Below are 19656 nucleotides of genomic sequence, written 5' to 3'. Positions count from 1 at the left end.
ACCGCATAAGTTGTATGGCTAAGCAGACATGTCATACAGAAGTTCTAACCTTAGCCGGTTAGACTTATCTGGCTAAGCGCTCAGTTATACTCGTATATTCATTGGCATAGCCATGCAGCTGAATATACATTGTAACTTAGTCAGTCAGTCAACTTATCTGGCTAAGTTACTTAACCGAACAGTTTTGATTATTGACCTCTTGGTCTTTAAAATTCTATTGGCTTCAGTCAATTAGCTATGTAAAATTTGGCCTTGACAATATAAAGGCATAGAAGTGTCACAGTTTCACTTGCTATGCAGTCTCCCAGTGCCAAGGTTCCACCTGCAGTGCAACCTTCCTTCCACCAGGGATCCTCTGTGAGCATCGCTCCTAGCTCTGTCAGTTACCTCCTCACTGGTAACACCACACCTCAGCCTCAACCCTACTTAACCCAGCCTGTTCAATGCCTCTTCACTGAATCAACTTGGCTCTCTGACATGGCCACACTTACCTCACTATTCTATTTTGTCTAGCCTTGTGGCTTCTCGGCCTCCTGCCTTGCCTATCTTTGTGGCCTCTGGGCTTCCTGTCTTGGGTAGCCTTGTGGCTTCCAAGCCTCCTGCCTCGCCTAGCCTTGTGGCCTATCCAGGCCTTCTGCCCTGCCTTGCTTTGTGGCCTCTCACCTTGCTCTTGCCTTGCACTGGGCCCTTCTAGGTCTTCTGGACTTGCTCTGCAGCCTCTCAGGCCTCTCAGCCTTGCTCTGAGCTCTCTTGGGTTTTTCTGTCTTATCTTACAGTCTCTGGGTCTACTAGGATTACCGGACGCAGACTTGTGCCCTATTGGGCTTTCTTATTCCCTATCTAGTCCAGTCCTGTCCTTGTCCTGCCCAGTCCAGTTCAGTCCCTTCTCTATTCTCCAGGCCTTGCCCTTTTCCTTTGCCTCAATTCAGTCCCAGCTTGTGTTCTGTATCCAGTCCACAGCTAGTACCAGTACCCAGCTTCCAGTCTGTGCTTGCCCAGGATGGGCATTTGGGAGAAATGAAATAGAAAGTAAAATTAAATTTCCTATTTCATTTCAAATTGTTTTCAAAACAGAATGAATTTAATTCTGACGAAATTTCGGCGAAATCTACGTTTGTTTTGAAAACATTAAAAAAAAAAAAGAAGCTGCTGGTTGGGCCTAGGCCTAAAGCTGATGCCTCACCTAGGGAGTAGTCAGAGACCCAAAGCAGGGGTCCCAGCCTATGCCTGAGTGCAACTCCGGTGCCACAGCCTAGGCCTAGGCCCAAAGCCTGGGCCTTGCCTAGGCAAAGGTTGCAGCCCAACGAAGGGGCCGAGGCCTATCCCCGAGCGAGATGCTGAGATCTCAAATTTAGGCCCTTGCCCCATGCTGGGGCTTAGGCTGAGACCCGAGAAAAGGCCCAGGCCTGGTCCCAACACCTGGGCCTCAGCCTAGGCCAAGGCCTGTGACCAAATCCCAATACGTCGGCCCATCCGGAAGCTGGGTCCCAATGCCAGGGCCTCAGACCGGACCCAGGCCTGACACCAAAGGCCGAGTCCTGACCCCTGAGCCTTGGCCCAGGGTCAGGGCCAGGCCGGGAGCCCAGGCCTCAGAGCTCTTTTTTGGCGTCTTTTTTCTTCATCTCTTCTTCGCCAGCTGATGCCATCCATTGAGAAGGATGCGCAGGTGTGACCCCAACAGAGCGTCAATTGGCAAAGAAGAGCCGAAGAAAGAAAATGCCAAAAGGAGCTCCAGCCAAGGCATCAGGAGCCAGCCTCTGGGCTGAACCCCAGTGTTGGGCCTGGGTCTGGACCCAGGCTCAGGCATAGAGTCCAGGCCTCCAAGCCTTGGTCTTGCATGGGCCTAGGCTTCAATAGGTCACTACAACCATACCTGGAAACCTTTGAGTTGATTAGCAGGGGGGAGGGTGTAGTGGAAGGAATGGAATATATATCAGCTTTCTCTCTTCCACTGCCCCGCCCCCCCCCCACCCAACTAATCCACACTTTCTTTTTCTCCCACCCATCACCATCACCTGTCCCCCCCTCCTGAGATGGCTCAGCATACTTCCCCCTTCCTCTCTCCCCATATAAGTCTCAGCTTCACGACTTATGCGTCCTTATTCTACCTTTAGCTGAGTGATTCTCGAGTCCTGGACTCACAGCTGCAGACTGAGTTTTGTGTATATGGTAGCCCCTCTTCAGTTTCTCTCCACATGCTGCTTGCAGTGTCTACTCCAGGCTCGCCCCTCTTCTCCTGTTCTCTGTAGGCTTACTGAGGAATGGGAGTGGCTGAGCTGTATATAGAGAGGCCTGAGATTTCTAGTGCTTCCCCCGAGACCCTGCAGTTAATGCAAATTCCCAGAGTCTCAGGGTAAAATCCTGAATTCCCAGGTATGGCAGCGACCTCTGCCTAGGCTCCACACAAGATCTTGGTAGGCCTTGTCTGCAGATCCCACCTGAACCGGGTAAGTGGGGGCTGGGGAGTATCCTAACCCTAGCACTTTTCCAGGTGGGAGGAACGGGTAGGGGGCATGGAAGGCCCCGTTCCTTTTTTATTCTGGTTTTTGTTTTTTGGGGGGGGGGGGGAGGTTCAATGTTTATTTTGTGGGCTTTTTTTTTTTTTTTTTTTAAACGAAAGAAACAAACTAAACATTACACAAAATGAAATTAGTAGGGAAAAAGTTCCTCAAAAATGAGAAAAATTTCCCCCTTCCCACCTCTAGTGCCTGCCTTCAGCTTCCAGTTTGCTTTGCCTTGTCCAGCCTGCCCTGCTTCGTTCAGTTTATGCCTGGCCTCAGTTCCCACACTATACTCAGCTCCCAGTCCATGCCCTGATGTTCCACAGAAGACAAGTTCTACCAGCCCCCAGAACCCAAGGGCTCAATCTGCAAGGAAGGAGGTTGGTTAAACAGAAGACCAGCTCAAGTCCTATCCTGAACTGCTTCTGTGGGGGTGCTCCCTGACTCCAACCTGCTGGTCCATGACAAGAAGCTAGAATTGGATTCCAGATATTCCAAAAAGGTTGCATTTTCTTCAACCACCAGATTCGATGTTGTAGAGGAACCAGGTTCATAGAATGACAATGATAGATTGGTCGACAGCAAGAGATATGCAGAATATGTAAACCGTGCAGCTCTGGCTGTAGAGTTTATACAATACAGGTGTAACTTTAGGGGTACTTATTTATGTTTATACGTGCTGAGTTACGCACACTATTGAAAATTACCCTTATAAAGTCTAAACTTAACTGGCTAGTGTTGGAAATCAGAACTAGCTAAGTCCTATAATTTAAAGAACTCATCCACAACCTGTGATCTCCTTCCCGCCTTGCAAATGACCACATAAAGGAACACCACCTCCCAACCAACACAATCTCCTTTTAAGAACTTAACATAAGAACATAAGAAATGGCCATACTGGGTCAGACCAAGGGTCCATCAAGCCCAGCATCCTGTTTCCAACAGTGGGCAATCCAAGTCACAATTTACCTGGCAAGTATCCAAACATTAGACAGATCACAAGCTACTATTGCTTATTAATTTCTGTAATAGCAGTTTATGGATTTATCCTCTAGGAACTTATCCAAACCTTTTTTAAACCAGATGCCATCTTGGCATCTGGGCACATCAAAGAAATACTCCTCCCAAAGGAAAATTAGTTTCTTACCTGATAATTTTCGTTCCTGTAGTACCAAGGATCAGTCCAGGACACCTGGGTTGTGACTCCGCACCAGTAGATGGAGACAGACTAAAACTTGTGGGCGGAGCATATATGCCCCTGTGCCAGTCACAGCCCCTCAGTCATACGTAATGTCAAAGTAGAACACAACCAGAGAACTAAACTAGCTAGAAACCGCTAATAGAACGGGGAAAACACCCCTCCAGGAAACAGACTCTCCAACCGAGAGAGTTAAACAAGCGGAACAAAATAATTCAGAACAAAGAGCGGACTCTCCATTACTTCAGCTTAGCACTGCGGGCGGGATCCTGGACTGATCCTTGGTACTACAGGAACGAAAATTATCAGGTAAGAAACTAATTTTCCTTTCCCTGTACGTACCAGGATCAGTCCAGGACACCTGGGATGTACCAGAGCTAAATTACCGAGGGTGGGAAGCAGAGAGTCCCGCTCGGAGTACCCTCTCTCCAAATCCCCCGGGATCGGTAGCCCGGACATCCAACCGGTACTGCCTGATAAAGGTATGCAACGACTTCCAGGTAGCCGCCCTGCAAATCTCTTGAGGCGATACCGGAGAAGCCTCCGCTCAAGATGCCGCCTGCGCACGAGTCCAGTGAGCCCTCAGGCCCACGGGAAGCGGTTTTCCCCGCACCCAGTACGCCGAACCAATGGCCTCCTTAAGCCACCGGGCGATCGTTATGCGAGACGCTGCGGCCCCTTTCTTAGGACCAGAGAACAGGACAAACAGATGATCTGTGACCCGAAAAGGATTACTGACCTCCAGATATCGGAGGAGGGACCTCCGCACGTCAAGCTTCCGCAATTCTCTCGCTTCCGGAACAGAGAACTCCCCGCCCGCCAAAGCGGGCAGTTCCACCGATTGATTCATATGAAAAGACGACACCACTTTCGGTAGGAAGGAAGGAACTGTGCGCAAAGAAACTCTGGAATCGGAAATACGCAACAGGGGTTCACTACAGGACCGGGCCTGCAACTTGGAAACATGCCGTGCTGAGGTGATCGCTACCAAGAACGCCGTCTTAAGAGTGAGATCCTTAAGAGTCGCGCGTTTCAAAAGCTCAATAGGCGCCGTGCATAGGGAGGAGAGAACCCAGTTGAGGTTCCAAGCCGGACAAGGAAGACGCAAGGGAGGACGAAGGCGTTTGGCACCCCGGAGGAAGCGAGCAATGTCCGGGTGGAGCGCTAGGGACGTACCACAGACCGTACCCCGCAAACAACCGAGCGCTGCCACTTGAACCCGAAGGGAACTGCACGCCAGGCCTTTGGCCAGACCAGCCTGGAGGAACGCCAGAATGTCGGAGACGGAAGCCGAAGTGGAGACCACCCCACGCTGCACGCACCAGTCCTCAAAGACCACCCAGACACGGACATATGCCAGACGGGGCCCTGAAGGAGCAGGCCCGCCATTCCGTGAAACCGAAGGGGCGCCGTTACCGCCAGCTGGGCGAGGTCTGCGAACCACGGCCGGCACGGCCACTCCGGTGCCACCAAGACTACCTTGGCCGGGTGCAATTCTATGCGCCGTAGAATCATGCCGATCATCGGCCACGGGGGAAACACGTAGAGCAGCACATCCGTCGGCCAGGGAAGCACCAACGCATCGACGCCTTCTGCCCCCCGTTCTCGACATTGACTGTAAAATCGCGGGCCTTCGCGTTGTGCCACGTGGCCATCAGATCCATGTGGGGCACCCCCCACGTTTTGCAAATGAGCAGAAAAGCTTCGTCCCCCAACTCCCACTCTCCGGGATCCAGACGATGAAGGCTGAGAAAATCCGCCTGCACGTTGTCGACTCCCGCAATGTGAGACGCTGCTATGTTGCTGAGATGTAGCTCCGACCAGGCCATCAAGCGCTGAGCCTCCTCCGCCACCTGGGGGCTCCTTGTCCCGCCCTGGCGGTTGATGTATGCCACTGTGGTCGCATTGTCCGACAACACTCGAACTGCCTTCCCCCGCAGCAACGGCAGGAAGGCTTGCAGGGCCAGACGGACCGCTCTGGTCTCTAGGCGATGGATAGACCACTGGGCTTGCAACACGGACCATAGGCCTTGGACCGAGCTCCCCAGGCAGACCGCTACCCAACTGAAGAGGCTGGCATCTGTGGTCACCACTGTCCAGTTGGGCACCTGAAGAGAGACCCCAGATGACAGATGCTTGGGATCCAGCCACCAGGACACCTGGGATGTACCAGCAGGCTGGACCTCGCGTGTCCCTTGAGTGGAAGCGGTAGATGGAATTCCTCCGAGACCGGCTTCCAGCGGGATAGTAAGGATGACTGTAATGGACGCAGATGAGCGAATGCCCAGGGAACCAGTGCCAGCGTTGAAGCCATAGACCCTAGGACCGTAAGGTAGTCGCAGACCCGCGGTTGGCGGAGAGACAATAAGCGACGTACTTGAGCTTGCAGTTTGCACCTCCGTTCGTGTGACAGGAACACCTTGCCCTGCTTCGTGTCAAAAAGAGCTCCCAGATATTCCAAGGTCCGCGTGGGTGTCAGATGACTCTTGCTGTAGTTGACCACCCATCCTAGGGACTGCAGAAGGTGGAGGGCCCTGGCTACCGCCATCCGACACTGATCCTCGGACTTTGCCCGAATCAACCAATCGTCCAGGTAAGGATGGACCAGGAGACCTTCTCGGCGCAGCTGCGCCGCCACCACAACCATCACCTTCGAGAATGTACGTGGGGCCGTCGCGAGCCCGAACGGGAGCGCTTGGAACTGGTAATGCCGCCCTAGAACGCAGAACCTGAGGAAGCGTTGGAACGATGGATGAATGCCTATGTGAAGATATGCCTCCGTGAGATCCAGGGAGGCTAGGAACTCGCCGGGCCTTACCGCAGCGATGACTGAACGAATCGCCTCCATTTTGAAGTGAGGAATCCGAAGGCATCGGTTCACCCCTTGAGATCCAGAATGGGTCTGGACGTGCCGTCTTTCCTTGGGACGATGAAGTAGATGGAGTAACGGCCCTTGCCGTGTTGGCTGACCGGGACTGGGGAAATAGCTCCCAAGCCTTCTAAGCGTTGGATGGTGTCGAGCACCGCCGCCTTCTTCTCGGGAGCTTTGCAAGGCGAGACAAGGAACTTGTCCGCTGGGGTGTGAGCAAAATCTAACGCGTAGCCGAGTCCTATGACCATGAGGACCCACTGGTCCGACGTTACACCGGCCCATCTCTCGTAAAACGACATCAACCATGCCCCGCCGTTGGGAACGGCGTGCCGAGGCTGCGGCGAGAGATGGGCCGACCCCCTTTCATTGCGAAGACTTGGGCGCCGTGATTGCCAGAGCACCTCCTTGTCTACCGAAGCGCCTACCTCGAAAGGACTGTTGCTGCCACTGCGGAGTACGGGAGGAGGAAGACCTATACGAGCGCCCGGACGACCTTTGAGGACGCGACCTCCTGGGACCCCGAAAACGAGATCTGGCCGAAAACGAGGACCTCGCCCAGGTCTATCCTCGGGAAGCTAGAAGGCCCTGTTTTCCCCCAGGGAAATCATTAACTCGTCCAATTCCTTGCCAAACAGCAAATTCCCTTGAATGGTAGTGCCCCGAAATGAGCCTTGGAAGAACCATCCGCCGCCCAGTTGCGCAACCACAAAAGTCGGCGTGCCGAGACAGCCGCTACCATGGACCTAGCCGACGTGAGCAGCAAATCGTGCAGCGCATCCGCGCCATATGCTATTGCAGCTTCCAAACGATCTGCCTGCGCTACCTCGTCTGCGGATAAATCCGCATTGGCTTGAAGAACCTGGGCCCAGCGCAGACTGGCCCGCATAGCAAAATTCGTGCAGATGGCGGCCTGCACTCCCAGCGCGGAAACCTCGAAGTCTTCTTGAGCTGCACTTCCAGCTTCCTGTCCTGAAGGTCCTTGAGAGCTGCCGCGTCCGTGACCGGAATGGTAGATCTCTTTGTTACCGCGGAGACCGCTGAGTCCACCTTGGGGAATATGAGAAGGTCCAGCGCATCCTCCGGAAGCGGGTAAAGCTTGTCCATGGCCTTACTGACCTTCAAACCTAACTCCGGGGTGTCCCATTCCCGGGACAGAATATTCGTCGAGGAGAAATGAAACGGGAAAGCCACTGCCGGACCCGAGAGACCTAACAGGACCGGATCCATGTTTGCTTCCTGACGGACTACCACCGGAGGAGCTTCTATTCCCAGCTCCTGGAGAATGGCCGGAATTAAGGGTGGCAGTTCCTCCCTGCGGAAGAGCCGGACCACCTTGGGATCATCACCTTCCACTGCTTGGGATCCCTTTCCGGCGCCTGGCTGAGCGGATTCGTCCGTCCCATCTCCGTCGGCCCCTTTCAGGGGCTTCTCAGGGGAATCAGAGTCCACCCCAGGGGGGGAAGCGGAATCGGCTTCCTGTGGGACGCCACGAGGAAGCCGCGTACTTCGGGAAGGGCCCTGGGACCCCTCCGCAGCGCCCTTAGGATTGCATGACGTCTTCCCTGGGGGGGCCTTGCGGGGTCCCCCCCCGGTCGCGCTTACTGCGCTTACACTTTAGGACTTTGCGCAACAACAGCGCCAAATCCTCCGAAAAGGACCTCGAGGCTGAAGAATCATTCTCTGAAACCCCCGGGGACCAAGGGTCCCCCGAGGGGACCCCCCCTGTATCAACCCGCTGAGGAGAAAACGCGGGAGGCAGGCCCGAGGCTCCTGCCGTTTCCCGCGCCATTTCACGGTCCGAGGCCAAAATGGCCGCCACTCCCGCGCTCAGCGGGAAAAAGTCTTGGGGCCGCTCTGCCGAGCCCCCCCCCTGCGCGGCGGCGATCGTGCGCTGCGGGATCGAGCCCCCCGAGGCGCCCCGGATGACCCCTCTCCGCCTGGGAAGCAGGCCGCACACAGACCACCGCGGGAAAGCCGCGCGCGCGCCGAGCCGCAGGCCCTACAGGCCGAGCCACGAGGCATGCCGACGAGCCGCGGCGAAGAGCGCAACGGGAGAAAAATTAAATTTAGCGAAACCGGCCCCCCCCCTGCCAGCGGCGCCCCCCCCGGAGACCCCACGGAGCGGCGACGCAAAGCAGCAGAGAGCTGAAGCCAGAGAGAACCGAAAACAAAAGTAAAACTTTTTTTTTTTTTTTTTTTTTTACAAACAACGCTTGTCGCTGTCCACGGTCCTGGAGCCCTAGTCCAGCAGGGGTGAGTGAACCGGGCTCCCCGGTGTCACCCCTGACGCTGCTACTGGGAAAGCCGGGTCCTCGACCCTAGCAGCGGCCTCAACCAGGGGGGGGTAGTCCCCTCAGGACCTCACAACCCCCCTGGGAGACAGGGCGGACGGGACCTCAGGGACAATTTAACAAAAATCAAAAATCCCAATTAAAAACACTAAACTGGCCTAAAACCAAGAAAAAGAAAAGAACCGACCCTGACGGAGTACCAGAACCAGGGCAGGAAGGAGCTGTGACCGGACCTGCACCATCTACTGGAGACAGAGTAAGACTGAGGGGCTGTGACTGGCACAGGGGCATATATGCTCCGCCCACAAGTTTTAGTCTGTCTCCATCTACTGGTGCGGAGTCACAACCAGGTGTCCTGGACTGATCCTGGTACGTACAGGGAACCAACAATCTCCATCCTTCACTTGCCAACATCCTGGCATATCAAACACCTGCAACCTGTGATATCCCTCTATGCCACTCCACCTCCAATCCAAAGCTTAATGTCAGAGGCAAAAATCACCACCACCTCTGGACATGGAAAGGATTTCTTACCTCAAACCCACTTCTCACGTCTCCTATATGCCATCACTATTTCTCCCCCTCAAGAGGCAGAAGTGGGCAAACATCCATTCCCTGGTTCCAGCACGGCGGTCCAAATGCCATTGGTAGAATAAATAGCACTTACCAGTAGCATTCAGACCTTCATATGGGAACAGAAAGGAGATAAGCAGGCTGCTTCTGGTCTCCAGGAGGAGGTGGCAGCAGATGGGCTGGGGGAGGTAAGGGAGACTCTGCCTAAGCCATAGTCTGGCCCACGGTTGATGCTAGGGCACAAGTCCAGAAGCCAGATCCTGACACCTGGGCCTGGGCCCGAGGCCGGGTTCCGATACTGGGGCCCAGGGTCCAGGCCCAAAAGGTCAGAGCTCAGGCCTCAGAGTCTTCCTTCTTCACTCTTCTTTCTTCTTGAAATGATGCCATCCACTGGGGACTTGCTGGAGTAAATTAACTCCGGCACATTCTCCTCAGTGGAGGGCGCTATTTTGCTATACAGCAGTGACATACAGCAAAATGTCATCCTCCACTGAAGGGGGATGTGCTGGAGTTAAATTTATTCCAGCGCATCCCCAATGGAAGGCATTATATATTTCAAGAAGAAAGAAGACAGAAGAAGAAAGACTCCGCAGCCTGGACTCCAAGGCCCAGGCGTCAGGACCGTGCCCCATCATTGGATTCCTGATGGATCAGGTAAAGTGGGGTTGGGAAATTTCCCGACTCTGGCAAAACTTTCAGGCCTGAGCCTTTGCTCAGATATTGGCCAAGGTCCTGGTGTCTCTCCCAAGCCTAGGCCGAGACTCAAGTCACACTCGGGCATATGCTGTGGTCACTGTGTTGGGCTGCGGCCTATGTCTAGGTGCTGGTGTCACACTCGGGCGTAGGGCACGGTCCCTGCTTTGGGCCTAGGTGTGAGGGGTTTTTTTTTTTTTTTTACACAAACAAAAGGAATAGGATTAGTTTAATTTGTCTGGTACCCCTCAATTTGTTTTGGGGGCTTCCACAAAAGAAACAAATTGGCCCAAATTTGTTACATTTTGCAGATTCAGTTTATCTGAATACACATCCCTAGTCCTTAGCCGAAACAGCATTTGCTGTCTTCCTCCTTTGTACTCCAACATCTTGGGCAGATAAGTATTCAAGGTCCCTTATTTAGTTCACATCTGCACACCTTGCAGTCTTCTTTATACCCCAGATCAGTGTTTCCCAACCTTCTCCTGGAGGCACAATTAGCCAGTTGGGTTTTCAGGACTGCCACAATGAATATGCATGACAGATCTGCATATCCTGGAGCCTCCAGTGTATGCAAATCTATTTTGTGCACATTCATTATGGATATCCTGAAAACCTGACTGGTGGGGTGTGCTTCCAGGAGAAGGTTGGAAAACACTGCCCCAGATTAACCATTTTCTTAATATATGAAACTCCTAAAGCCTTTTTGCCCTGTAATTTTGTGTTGGTTAGATTGTAAGCTCTGCTGAGAAGGCCCAGTCTGTTTTGTGTTTTGCTACAGCCCTGTGTGTGTGTGAAATAGTATAGCAGTATCCCAGGGCATGGCGCAGAAAAACATCTTATACTGCGCCCCTTGTAAACAGCCTCACAGATCTCTGCCTCAGATGGACAGACAGTAAAAGAGAGAACCAAAGAAGTGGGCAGAAGAATGCAGACAGGGTAAAAAAAAAAATAATATATATTTCCTCTCCTTGTCCAGACATACTAGAGGGAGGACACAATACCTGGATTTTCTTCCGAAGGCAGGAAGAACACAAAGCTCCCAGCTGGATGTTCAGCTGCTAGGCGGTACCAGAGAGGAAAGTGATCCATTGTGAAAATAGATTCTTTTTCCTCAGGTTGCAGGAATTTTCTACAGAAAGAAGGAAAAAAAAAAAAAAAAGGATGAGAAGTCTTTCCTGGAACATTATGTAGCAGCCCTCTTTCCACACTGACCCCAGCTGGGCCGGTCTGCTGCTTGTTCAGTCTAGTAGAAAACAGATCCTTTAAACTTATAGATGACAAAACATCTTCTCTTGAAAAGACCAAAAAAGCCTAAGCCTAAAAATACATAAATTAAAACCAGAGAGAGAGAAAAAAAAAAAGGTTGCAAGAGTTAAGAACAAGAGAGAGTGAATATGTACATTTGATTCTGAGAGAAAGGTGAATAACTCTCAGGTTAGATGAAAACACAAGGGAGGCAAGAAGAGGAAACAGGGCAAAAAGCTTGAGAATAGGAAGAAAAGAAAAACATATTGAAAACAGGAATAGAAAGGAGGAAATGGAAGTCAAGATAAGTGAAAAGAGGTAGCTGAAAAGGAAGAAAAATGTATGAAGGGGAGAAACTTTGAACACTTTTTAGGCATGTTTCATTTTCAAGCGAGTATGCCTATTAGCTTTCTCATATCTGCCCTTCTGTACATAATGGGCTCACTTCCATTACACTGCCAGTGTGCAATTCCCAAGCTGGTTTCCATGCCCTGTAAAATGTCACCTCTCTTGGGATTCCAGTTTATATCCTCTTGCTGGTCCCTCCACTATTATGCAGAACTGCCATGGAACTGTTACTGACTGAGCCACCAGATGGAGCCATTGTCTACTGGTTGCCTCATCCGAACTACAATAGCCAGCCAGCTCTCATTTTAACACAATAAAGATACAGTCTAGACTTTGGCAAGTGTTACAGATGTAATATTTGATTTCTTGCACCATGTTGCTTCCCATGATCTGTCTCTTGGCAATGTTTGCCATCTGAGGTTGTGGGTTGTTTTTTTCTTACTTTGGGCCAAATAGTGCCTTCACATGGAAATCCCATACTAATGAAGGCATCAGCTATTACCCTCCCAATGCAGAGAACTGCACAGAATTAACATTTTCTCAGTGCTGGAAATTTTACTTCTGGTCAGAGATGGAGTAAAGGTTCCAGGGCTAGTGTTAGTCTATGGGCAGAAACAGGAGTGCAGAGAGCATTTTTTGTGCACACAAAGTATGTTTTCTGTGCATACATATGATTAAAGTGCACAAAGAATGTTTTTTGTACTGAAAGCAATTTGTACTCATAAACCATATTTTATGTGCACAAAAGTCCCTTCTCTCCTCCAAGATAAAACATGCACACAGCCTGTGCAGAGTGCACATTTTAACCCAGGTCTGTGAACATTTTTTAACTCCTGATGCATCAGCATATCATTTACTAACTGCAGTAAAATTTAAAAATTTTTTTTTTTAGCATCTGTGTTAAACTGTGCGCTGAATTTTAGGGAACAGTCTCAACACATTGATCCCTTTTGACAGTTTTTCTTTGGATGGCCTTGCAAAAGCTGAGAATGCCACTATTTTATTCTGAAGCGCCATGTGCATTAAAAATGGTTCATAATGTGGACTTTTTCTGTCAAGATGTGTTATGTGATTGTAAATTCAATTTTTCATTTGAATGGATTCTTGAAATTCATTGTTTTATATCCTGTAATATTGATTAAAGCTGTATAAATAAAGATTTAAAAATGGAATCGGGCACCCAAGCACAGTGTAATCTAACCTCAGCAAATGAGAAATTACTACTTACCTCAATTTCCTTTTCCTTAGACCAGACAGATGAATTCAGAACAAGTGGGTTATGCACCTCTACCAGCAGATGGAGGCGGAACAAAACTGATGTCACAGTATATATACCCCTGCACTGACATCAGCCCGTTAGTATTCTCTGCAAAAGCCAACTGTGGACAGACTAGCAAAACCTTGATTAATAACAGATAACCATTTCAGTACTCAGCCAACAGAAAACACTGAACTAAGACAAAGAATGCATTAACACTAGTCTAGGGACTGGACTAACACCAGTAACCCCTGGAAAACATAGCCAGGCAGGACCACCATAACACAATCATTCGGCAGTCAAGGGCAGGAAGCTGAATTCATCTGTCTGGTCTAAAGAAAAGGAAATTATCAGGAAAGTAGTCATTTCTCATTTCCTAGCACCCAGGCAGATTAATTCAGAACCAGTGGGATGTACCCAAGCTACTTCCAAAAAGAGTGGGAGGCTACCTACGATCCTGTCAAAAACACACGTGCAAAGGCGGCATCCTCCCAGGCCTGCACATTCAGACGATAATACCTAGAAAAGATGTGTAAGAAGGACCACTTCACAGCTCAGCAAATATCGATGGGAGACAACAATCTAACTTCTGCCCATGACACTGCCTGAGCCCTAGTGGAATGAGCCCTAACCCAACTAGGTAATGGCTTTTCAGCATCCACATATCCATCCGTGACTACCTCCTTAATCCAACAAGCTATTGTAGCCCTCAAAGCCAGCTCGCCCTGTTTACCTACACTGTGAAGGACAAACAGGCGGTCCATCTTCCAGAAAGGTTTAGACACCTCCAGATACCTCATGATATGTCTTTTGACATCCAAGGGTCACAACAGGCAATATTCCTCTGCATCCCTCTCCCTATGCAGAGACGCAGGGAAATGGACTGATTCAAGTGAAAATCTGAGACCATTGGCAAAAAGGAAGGAAAAGCATGCAGCTGTATTGCCCCTGGAGTCACTCGAAGGAATGTCTCCTAGCAAGAAGAGACCTGCAGCTCGGATATTTGATGCCCAGAACAAACTGCCACAAGAAACACCATTTTCAAGGTCAATAACTGCAAGGAAAGGCTACGCAACGGTCGAAACGTAGGGCCCACCAAGAAATCCAAAACCAGATTAAGACTCCACAAGGATACCGGTAATCGCAAGGGAGGACGAAAATGTTTCACTCCTTTCAAGAAACGGGCTATATCTGGATGAGCTGATAAAGATTCACCATTCATCTGACCCCTGAAACAGGCAAGAGCCACTACTTGCACCTTTAAGGAATTAAGGGCCAACCCTTTATTCAATTAAAGCCTGCAAAAATTCCAAAATGAGCGGGATCTTAACCTCTGTCTTTACACCAAGCCTCAAACACTTGCCAAACCCACACATAGGCTAAGGAAGTGGAGAACGTTCTCACTCGTATCAAGGTGGCAATCCCTACAGTAGAATATCCACACTTCAGTAACTGAGCCCTCTCAAGGACCATACCATAAGACAAAATTGAGTGGGATCTTCATGAAGAAAATATCCCTGCTGCAACATTGTCCAACATTATCCAGACCGCTCGACCCTGCAACCTGCCGCTGAACTGCAAGCATGCCAACTGGACCGCCCAGGCTTCCAGCCAATTGATGTTCCAGAGAGAATCTTCTGCACTCCAGCGCCTTTGCACTGTCATTTCCTGACAGTGAGCTCCCAAACCCTGGAGGCTCCCATTTGTCATGAGTACTAACCAGTCCGGTGATTATAGAAAAACTCCCTTTCTTCGATGATCCGATGTAATCAACACTGTAGTTGAGAACAGACCTCCATCGGCAGGTGAAGCTGAATAGAATAGTCCTGAGACTGTGGGTTCCAACGAGGTAGCAAGGAGTATTGAAGAGGTGGCATAAGCACCCTTGCCCATAGCACCACTTCCAGGGTCGCCGCCATCAAACTGAATACCTGCAGATAGGACCACACTGTCAGGCATATAGTGTTCATTAACAGACACACCTGCGCCATCAACTTCTTAATACAAGCCACTGGCAGGAAAACCCTGCCCTGCTTCATGTTGAACTGAACAGATATTCTAATGACTGAGATGGTTGAAGAATGCTCTTGGCCAGTTTCACCACCCAACTGAGCTCCTGCAAGAGGGAGATCACCTTGCGGGCCCACCAGGCAATTCTCTTCCAGAGACTTGGCCCAAATCAGCCAGTCATCCAAATACGGGTGTATCAGGATCCCATCCTTTCTCAATTCTGCCACCACCACCATAATCTTGGAAAAAGTTCTGGTCAGACCAAAAGGCAACACCTGAAACTGATATGACATCCCAACACCATGAGATGCAGAAAACGTTGGTGCTCTAATCGGATGGGAATATGGAGATATGCCTCAGACAGATCCAAGGAGGTCAGAAATTCCCGACTGCACAACCATTATCATTGAGCACAATGTTTTCATGTGAATATGAGTCACACGCAAATGACAGTTGACCCCTTTGAGATCCAGGATGGATGAAAGGAGCTGCCCTTCTTGGGCACAACGAAATAAACAGAATACTGGCCCATATTTTCTTGAGATGTGGGCACTGGGACCACAGCCCTCAGACTGAAGAACCTTGACATTGCACACTCCACTGCCTGCTTCTTCTGCGGGGAGTGGCAGGGAGACACCAAGAACACATCCTGAGGAACACTGCAAAACTCCAGCACATATCCCTCTCAAATCACCTCCAGGACCCACTGATCCAATTTGATTTTGACCCATCTCTGATAAAAGAGAGAGAGGTGCCCCTGTCTCCTGTTCATGGGAATGGGTTTCCACAACCTGAGCCCGTGCCCCTTCTGGGCTGTCTAGGACGAAAGGACAGAGACCTACTGAAAGGTCGAGTCCTCTGAAAGGTCGCTCATCTGTAGGATCAAAAACACTTGAATCCCTGGCACAACCTTTCATGCCAAAGGAATATGGAGTCTGCTTCTTATCCTCCTGCAACCGAGGAACTGGGGATTCGCCCCACTTACTGGCCAGTTTCTCTAACTCACTCCCAAACAAGAGCGAGCCATTAAAGGGTAATTTCATAAGATTAGCCTTGGAGGTTGCATCGGGTGACCAATTTCTCAGCCATAATTGACACCTGACCACTATTATCGAAGCCACCCTTCTGGCTGAGGTGTGGACCAAATTGCAACTCACATCTGCTAAAAAAGCGGCTGCTGACTTCATAACTGCCCTGAAATTCACTCCAGATTTATCGACCTCCTGAGAGAGAAGTAAACATGAGTAAGCCAGTAGGGAACAAGAAGAAGCTATCTGCAAGGTCATTGCCACTGCTTCAAATGCTTGCTTAAGGATGGCTTCAATTCTCCTGTCATGCACATCCTTCAAGGTCGCCCCTCCCTCCACCAGGATAGTTGTCCACGTGGAGATGGCACAGACAAGAGCATACACTTTCAAATGCTCTCTCACCACCGGATCCAGGGGGTATAGGTCTTCCAAAGCCCGACCCCCTTTGAAATTAGCTTCTGGGGCATTGCACTCAAGAACAATCAATTCTTGAATGGCCTCCATAACAGGGAAAAAAAAACAAGCAGGTTTAAAAAAGAAACCAAAATGGGATTTTTCTTTGGCTCAGACATGGAATCAGCCCCAGGTACTCCCAGCATCTTTAATGTCTGGGAAATTAGAGCCAGTAGCTCATCTCTACGAAAGAACCACAACATAGTCCTATACGGTTTCAGTCCCGGAGGAACTTCCCCCATCTTCCAGAGAGTCAGGATCGGCCTTATCATCTATGCCATCCGGATTCCTATCGAGAGGACCTGCTGCCAATCTAGGTGTACTTCAGCGCTTAACAGTAGTATCAGCAAGTGAGAAGTCACCACCTGTGACTCTGACCTAACAGGATTGGATGGGGGCTGAGGACTGTGCCTGAAGAAAGGATTGCAATCCTTAAAAAATTATACCCAAGAAAAGGCAGAAGGATCTATGCTAAAACCAGAAGGCACCAGTTCTGTTCCCACTGAGCTACTTTCCCCTGCTAAAGAACCAGTTAAGGGAGTTCCAGGGTTAGGCGCCCCTCCTGATATGTCCTTACCCAGGCCGTCATCAGGCTGGGAAGAACCAGGCTTAGTAAAATCAGAGGAAGAATTCTCCCTGAGCCTCTAAGCAGCGCTGGCACAAGTTAGAGGGCATGCCAGGCAGCACAGAGGAAAACATGTTTAGGTTTCTTAGACACAGATCCTTAGGCATCTTAGCCACAGATGACATCAGTCTGTCATTATGCTTAACAGGTGATTGAAGGTGTGTGCCCAGCTGAATTTACGCTGTAAAATACGAGTCCAAAATTTAGGGGCACAAACATTTTAGGCATACCAAGGCTAGATATCGCAAAACTAGGCGTACTTCCAAACTTAAGGGCATAATCATAAGAACTTAAGATATGCCATACTGGGTTAGACCAAGGGTACAAGCAGCCAAATATCCTGTTTCCAACAGTGGCCAATCCAAGTCAGAAGTATCTGGAAAGTATCCAAACATTAGATAAATCACAAGCTACTATTGCTTATTAATTACCGTAATAGTAGTTTATGGATTTTTCCTCTAAGAACTTATCCAAACCTTTTTCAAACCCAGTTACACTAACTGCTGTAACCACATCCTTTGGCAATGAATTCGAGAGCTCAACCCTGCACAGAGTAAAAAAGAATTTTCTTCGATTTGTTTTAAATTAGCTACTTGCTAACTTCAAGGAGTGCCCCCTGGTCCTTCTATTGTCTGAGAGAGTAAATAACTGATTTACATTAACTCAAGTCCTTTCATGATTTTGTAGACCTCTATCATATCCCACCTCAGTCGTCTCTTCTCCAAACAGAACAGCCTTAACCTCTTTTGCCTTTCCTCACAGAGCAGCCTTTCCATGCCCCTTATTTTGGTCACCCTTCTCTGCACTTTCTCCAGTGCAACTATATCTTTTTTGAGCTGCGGCGACCAAAATTGCACACAGTATTCAAGATGTGGTCTCACCATGGAGCGATACAGAGGCATTATGACATCCATCATTTAATTTGTCATTCCCTTCCTACTAATTCCTAACATTCTGTTTTTTTGATCACCACAACACAGTGAGCCAATGATTTCAATGTATTATCCACTATGACGCCTAGATCTCTTTCCTGGGTGGTAACTCCTAAGATAGAACCTAACGTTGTGTAACAGCAAGGGTTATTTTTCCCTCTGTGCATCACTTTGCATAAAACTGTCATTTATTCCATCCAGGAACTTTCTGTCTCTAGCATGTCTTGATGTTTCACTTACCCAATCAATATTGGGGTAATTGAAATATCCCATTATTACTGCACTTCCAATTTGGTTAACTTCCCTAATTTCTCTTAGCATTTCACTGTGTGTCAACATATTGGCCAGGTGGACAGTAGTATATAGGACGTGCATTCGTTTGCAATGAAATAGGAAATAAAAACGATATTTCCTATTTCGTTGCATTTCGGGGAGCTGCCGAAATGATAGGACAACCCACGAAATTTCGTGTGGTTTTATCTTTTTTTTTTGGGGGGGGGAGGGGGGGAGAAAGGGCACATAAAAAAAAAACCAAAACCCAAACCCACCCCCAACCCTTCAAATTTAATTGCAACCTCCTACCCACCTGACCCCCCAAAGACTTGCCCGATCCCCCCCCAAGACTTGCCGAAAGTCCCTGGTGGTCCAGCGGGGTCCCGGGAGTGATCTCCCCCTCTCGGGCCATCGGCTGCCACTAATCAAAATGGCGCCGGTGGCTCTTTGCCCTTACCATGTGACAGGGGCTACTGGTGCCATTGGTCGGCCCCTGCACATGGTAGGAGCAATGGATGGCCCGCACCATTTTTTTAAGATGGCGCCAGCCTTCCATTGCTCCTCCCATGTGACAGAGGCCGGCCAATGGCACCGATAGCCCCTGTCACATAGTAAGGGCAAAGGGCCATCAGCGCCATTTTGATTACTGACAGCTGACGGACCGAGAATGGGAAATTGCTCCCGGGACCCTCATTGGACCACCAGGGACTTTCGGCAAGTTTTTGGGGGGAGTTGGGAGGGTGGGGGGATGTAATTAATTACATTTGAAGGGTTGGGATGGGTTTGGGTTTTGTGCCGATCTTCTTTCTGTGAGTGTGTATGTGATTTATATGTGAGAAAGGAATGGAGCTTTTGTGTGTATGTATGTGATGTATATGTGAGAATGGAATGAAGATTTTGCGTGTGTATGTATGTGATGTGTATGTGAGAAAGGGAATGGTTAATAAAACAGAAAATGTCATAATGCCTCTATATCGCTCCATGGTGAGACCGCACCTTGAATACTGTGTACAATTCTGGTCGCCGCATCTCAAAAAAGATATAGTTGCGATGGAGAAGGTACAGAGAAGGGCAACCAAAATGCTAAAGGGGATGGAACAGCTCCCCTATGAGGAAAGGCTGAAGAGTTTAGGGCTGTTCAGCTTGGAGAAGAGACGGCTGAGGGGGGATATGATAGAGGTCTTTAAGATCATGAGAGGTCTTGAACGAGAAGATGTGACTCGGTTATTTACACTTTCGAAAAATAGAAGGACTAGGGGGCATTCCATGAAGTTAGCAAGTAGCACATTTAAGACCAATCGGAGAAAATTCTTTCACACTCAATGCCCAATAAAGCTCTGGAATTTGTTGCCA

The 19656-nt window shown here is 49.5% G+C and overlaps 1 protein-coding gene across 4 annotated transcripts in view; it reads right to left on the bottom strand.

Moving 5' to 3' along the window:
• The window catches only part of CACNA2D4 (calcium voltage-gated channel auxiliary subunit alpha2delta 4), a 558520-nt gene that overhangs the window by 350106 nt on the left and 188758 nt on the right, over window positions 1-19656 (bottom strand). For all 4 annotated transcript variants that reach the window (XM_029599894.1, XM_029599895.1, XM_029599896.1 and 1 more), the window contains one exon: window positions 11133-11260. In XM_029599894.1, the coding sequence (XP_029455754.1) occupies window positions 11133-11260 (128 nt within the window). The remainder of the gene's footprint in view (window positions 1-11132; window positions 11261-19656) is intronic.

The sequence above is a fragment of the Rhinatrema bivittatum genome, chromosome 4 (assembly GCF_901001135.1).
Source record: "Rhinatrema bivittatum chromosome 4, aRhiBiv1.1, whole genome shotgun sequence".
NCBI classification, from domain to species: Eukaryota; Metazoa; Chordata; class Amphibia; order Gymnophiona; family Rhinatrematidae; genus Rhinatrema; species Rhinatrema bivittatum.
Note: the sequence above shows the minus strand (reverse complement) of the source record. Positions and strands in the feature narration are given on the sequence as shown.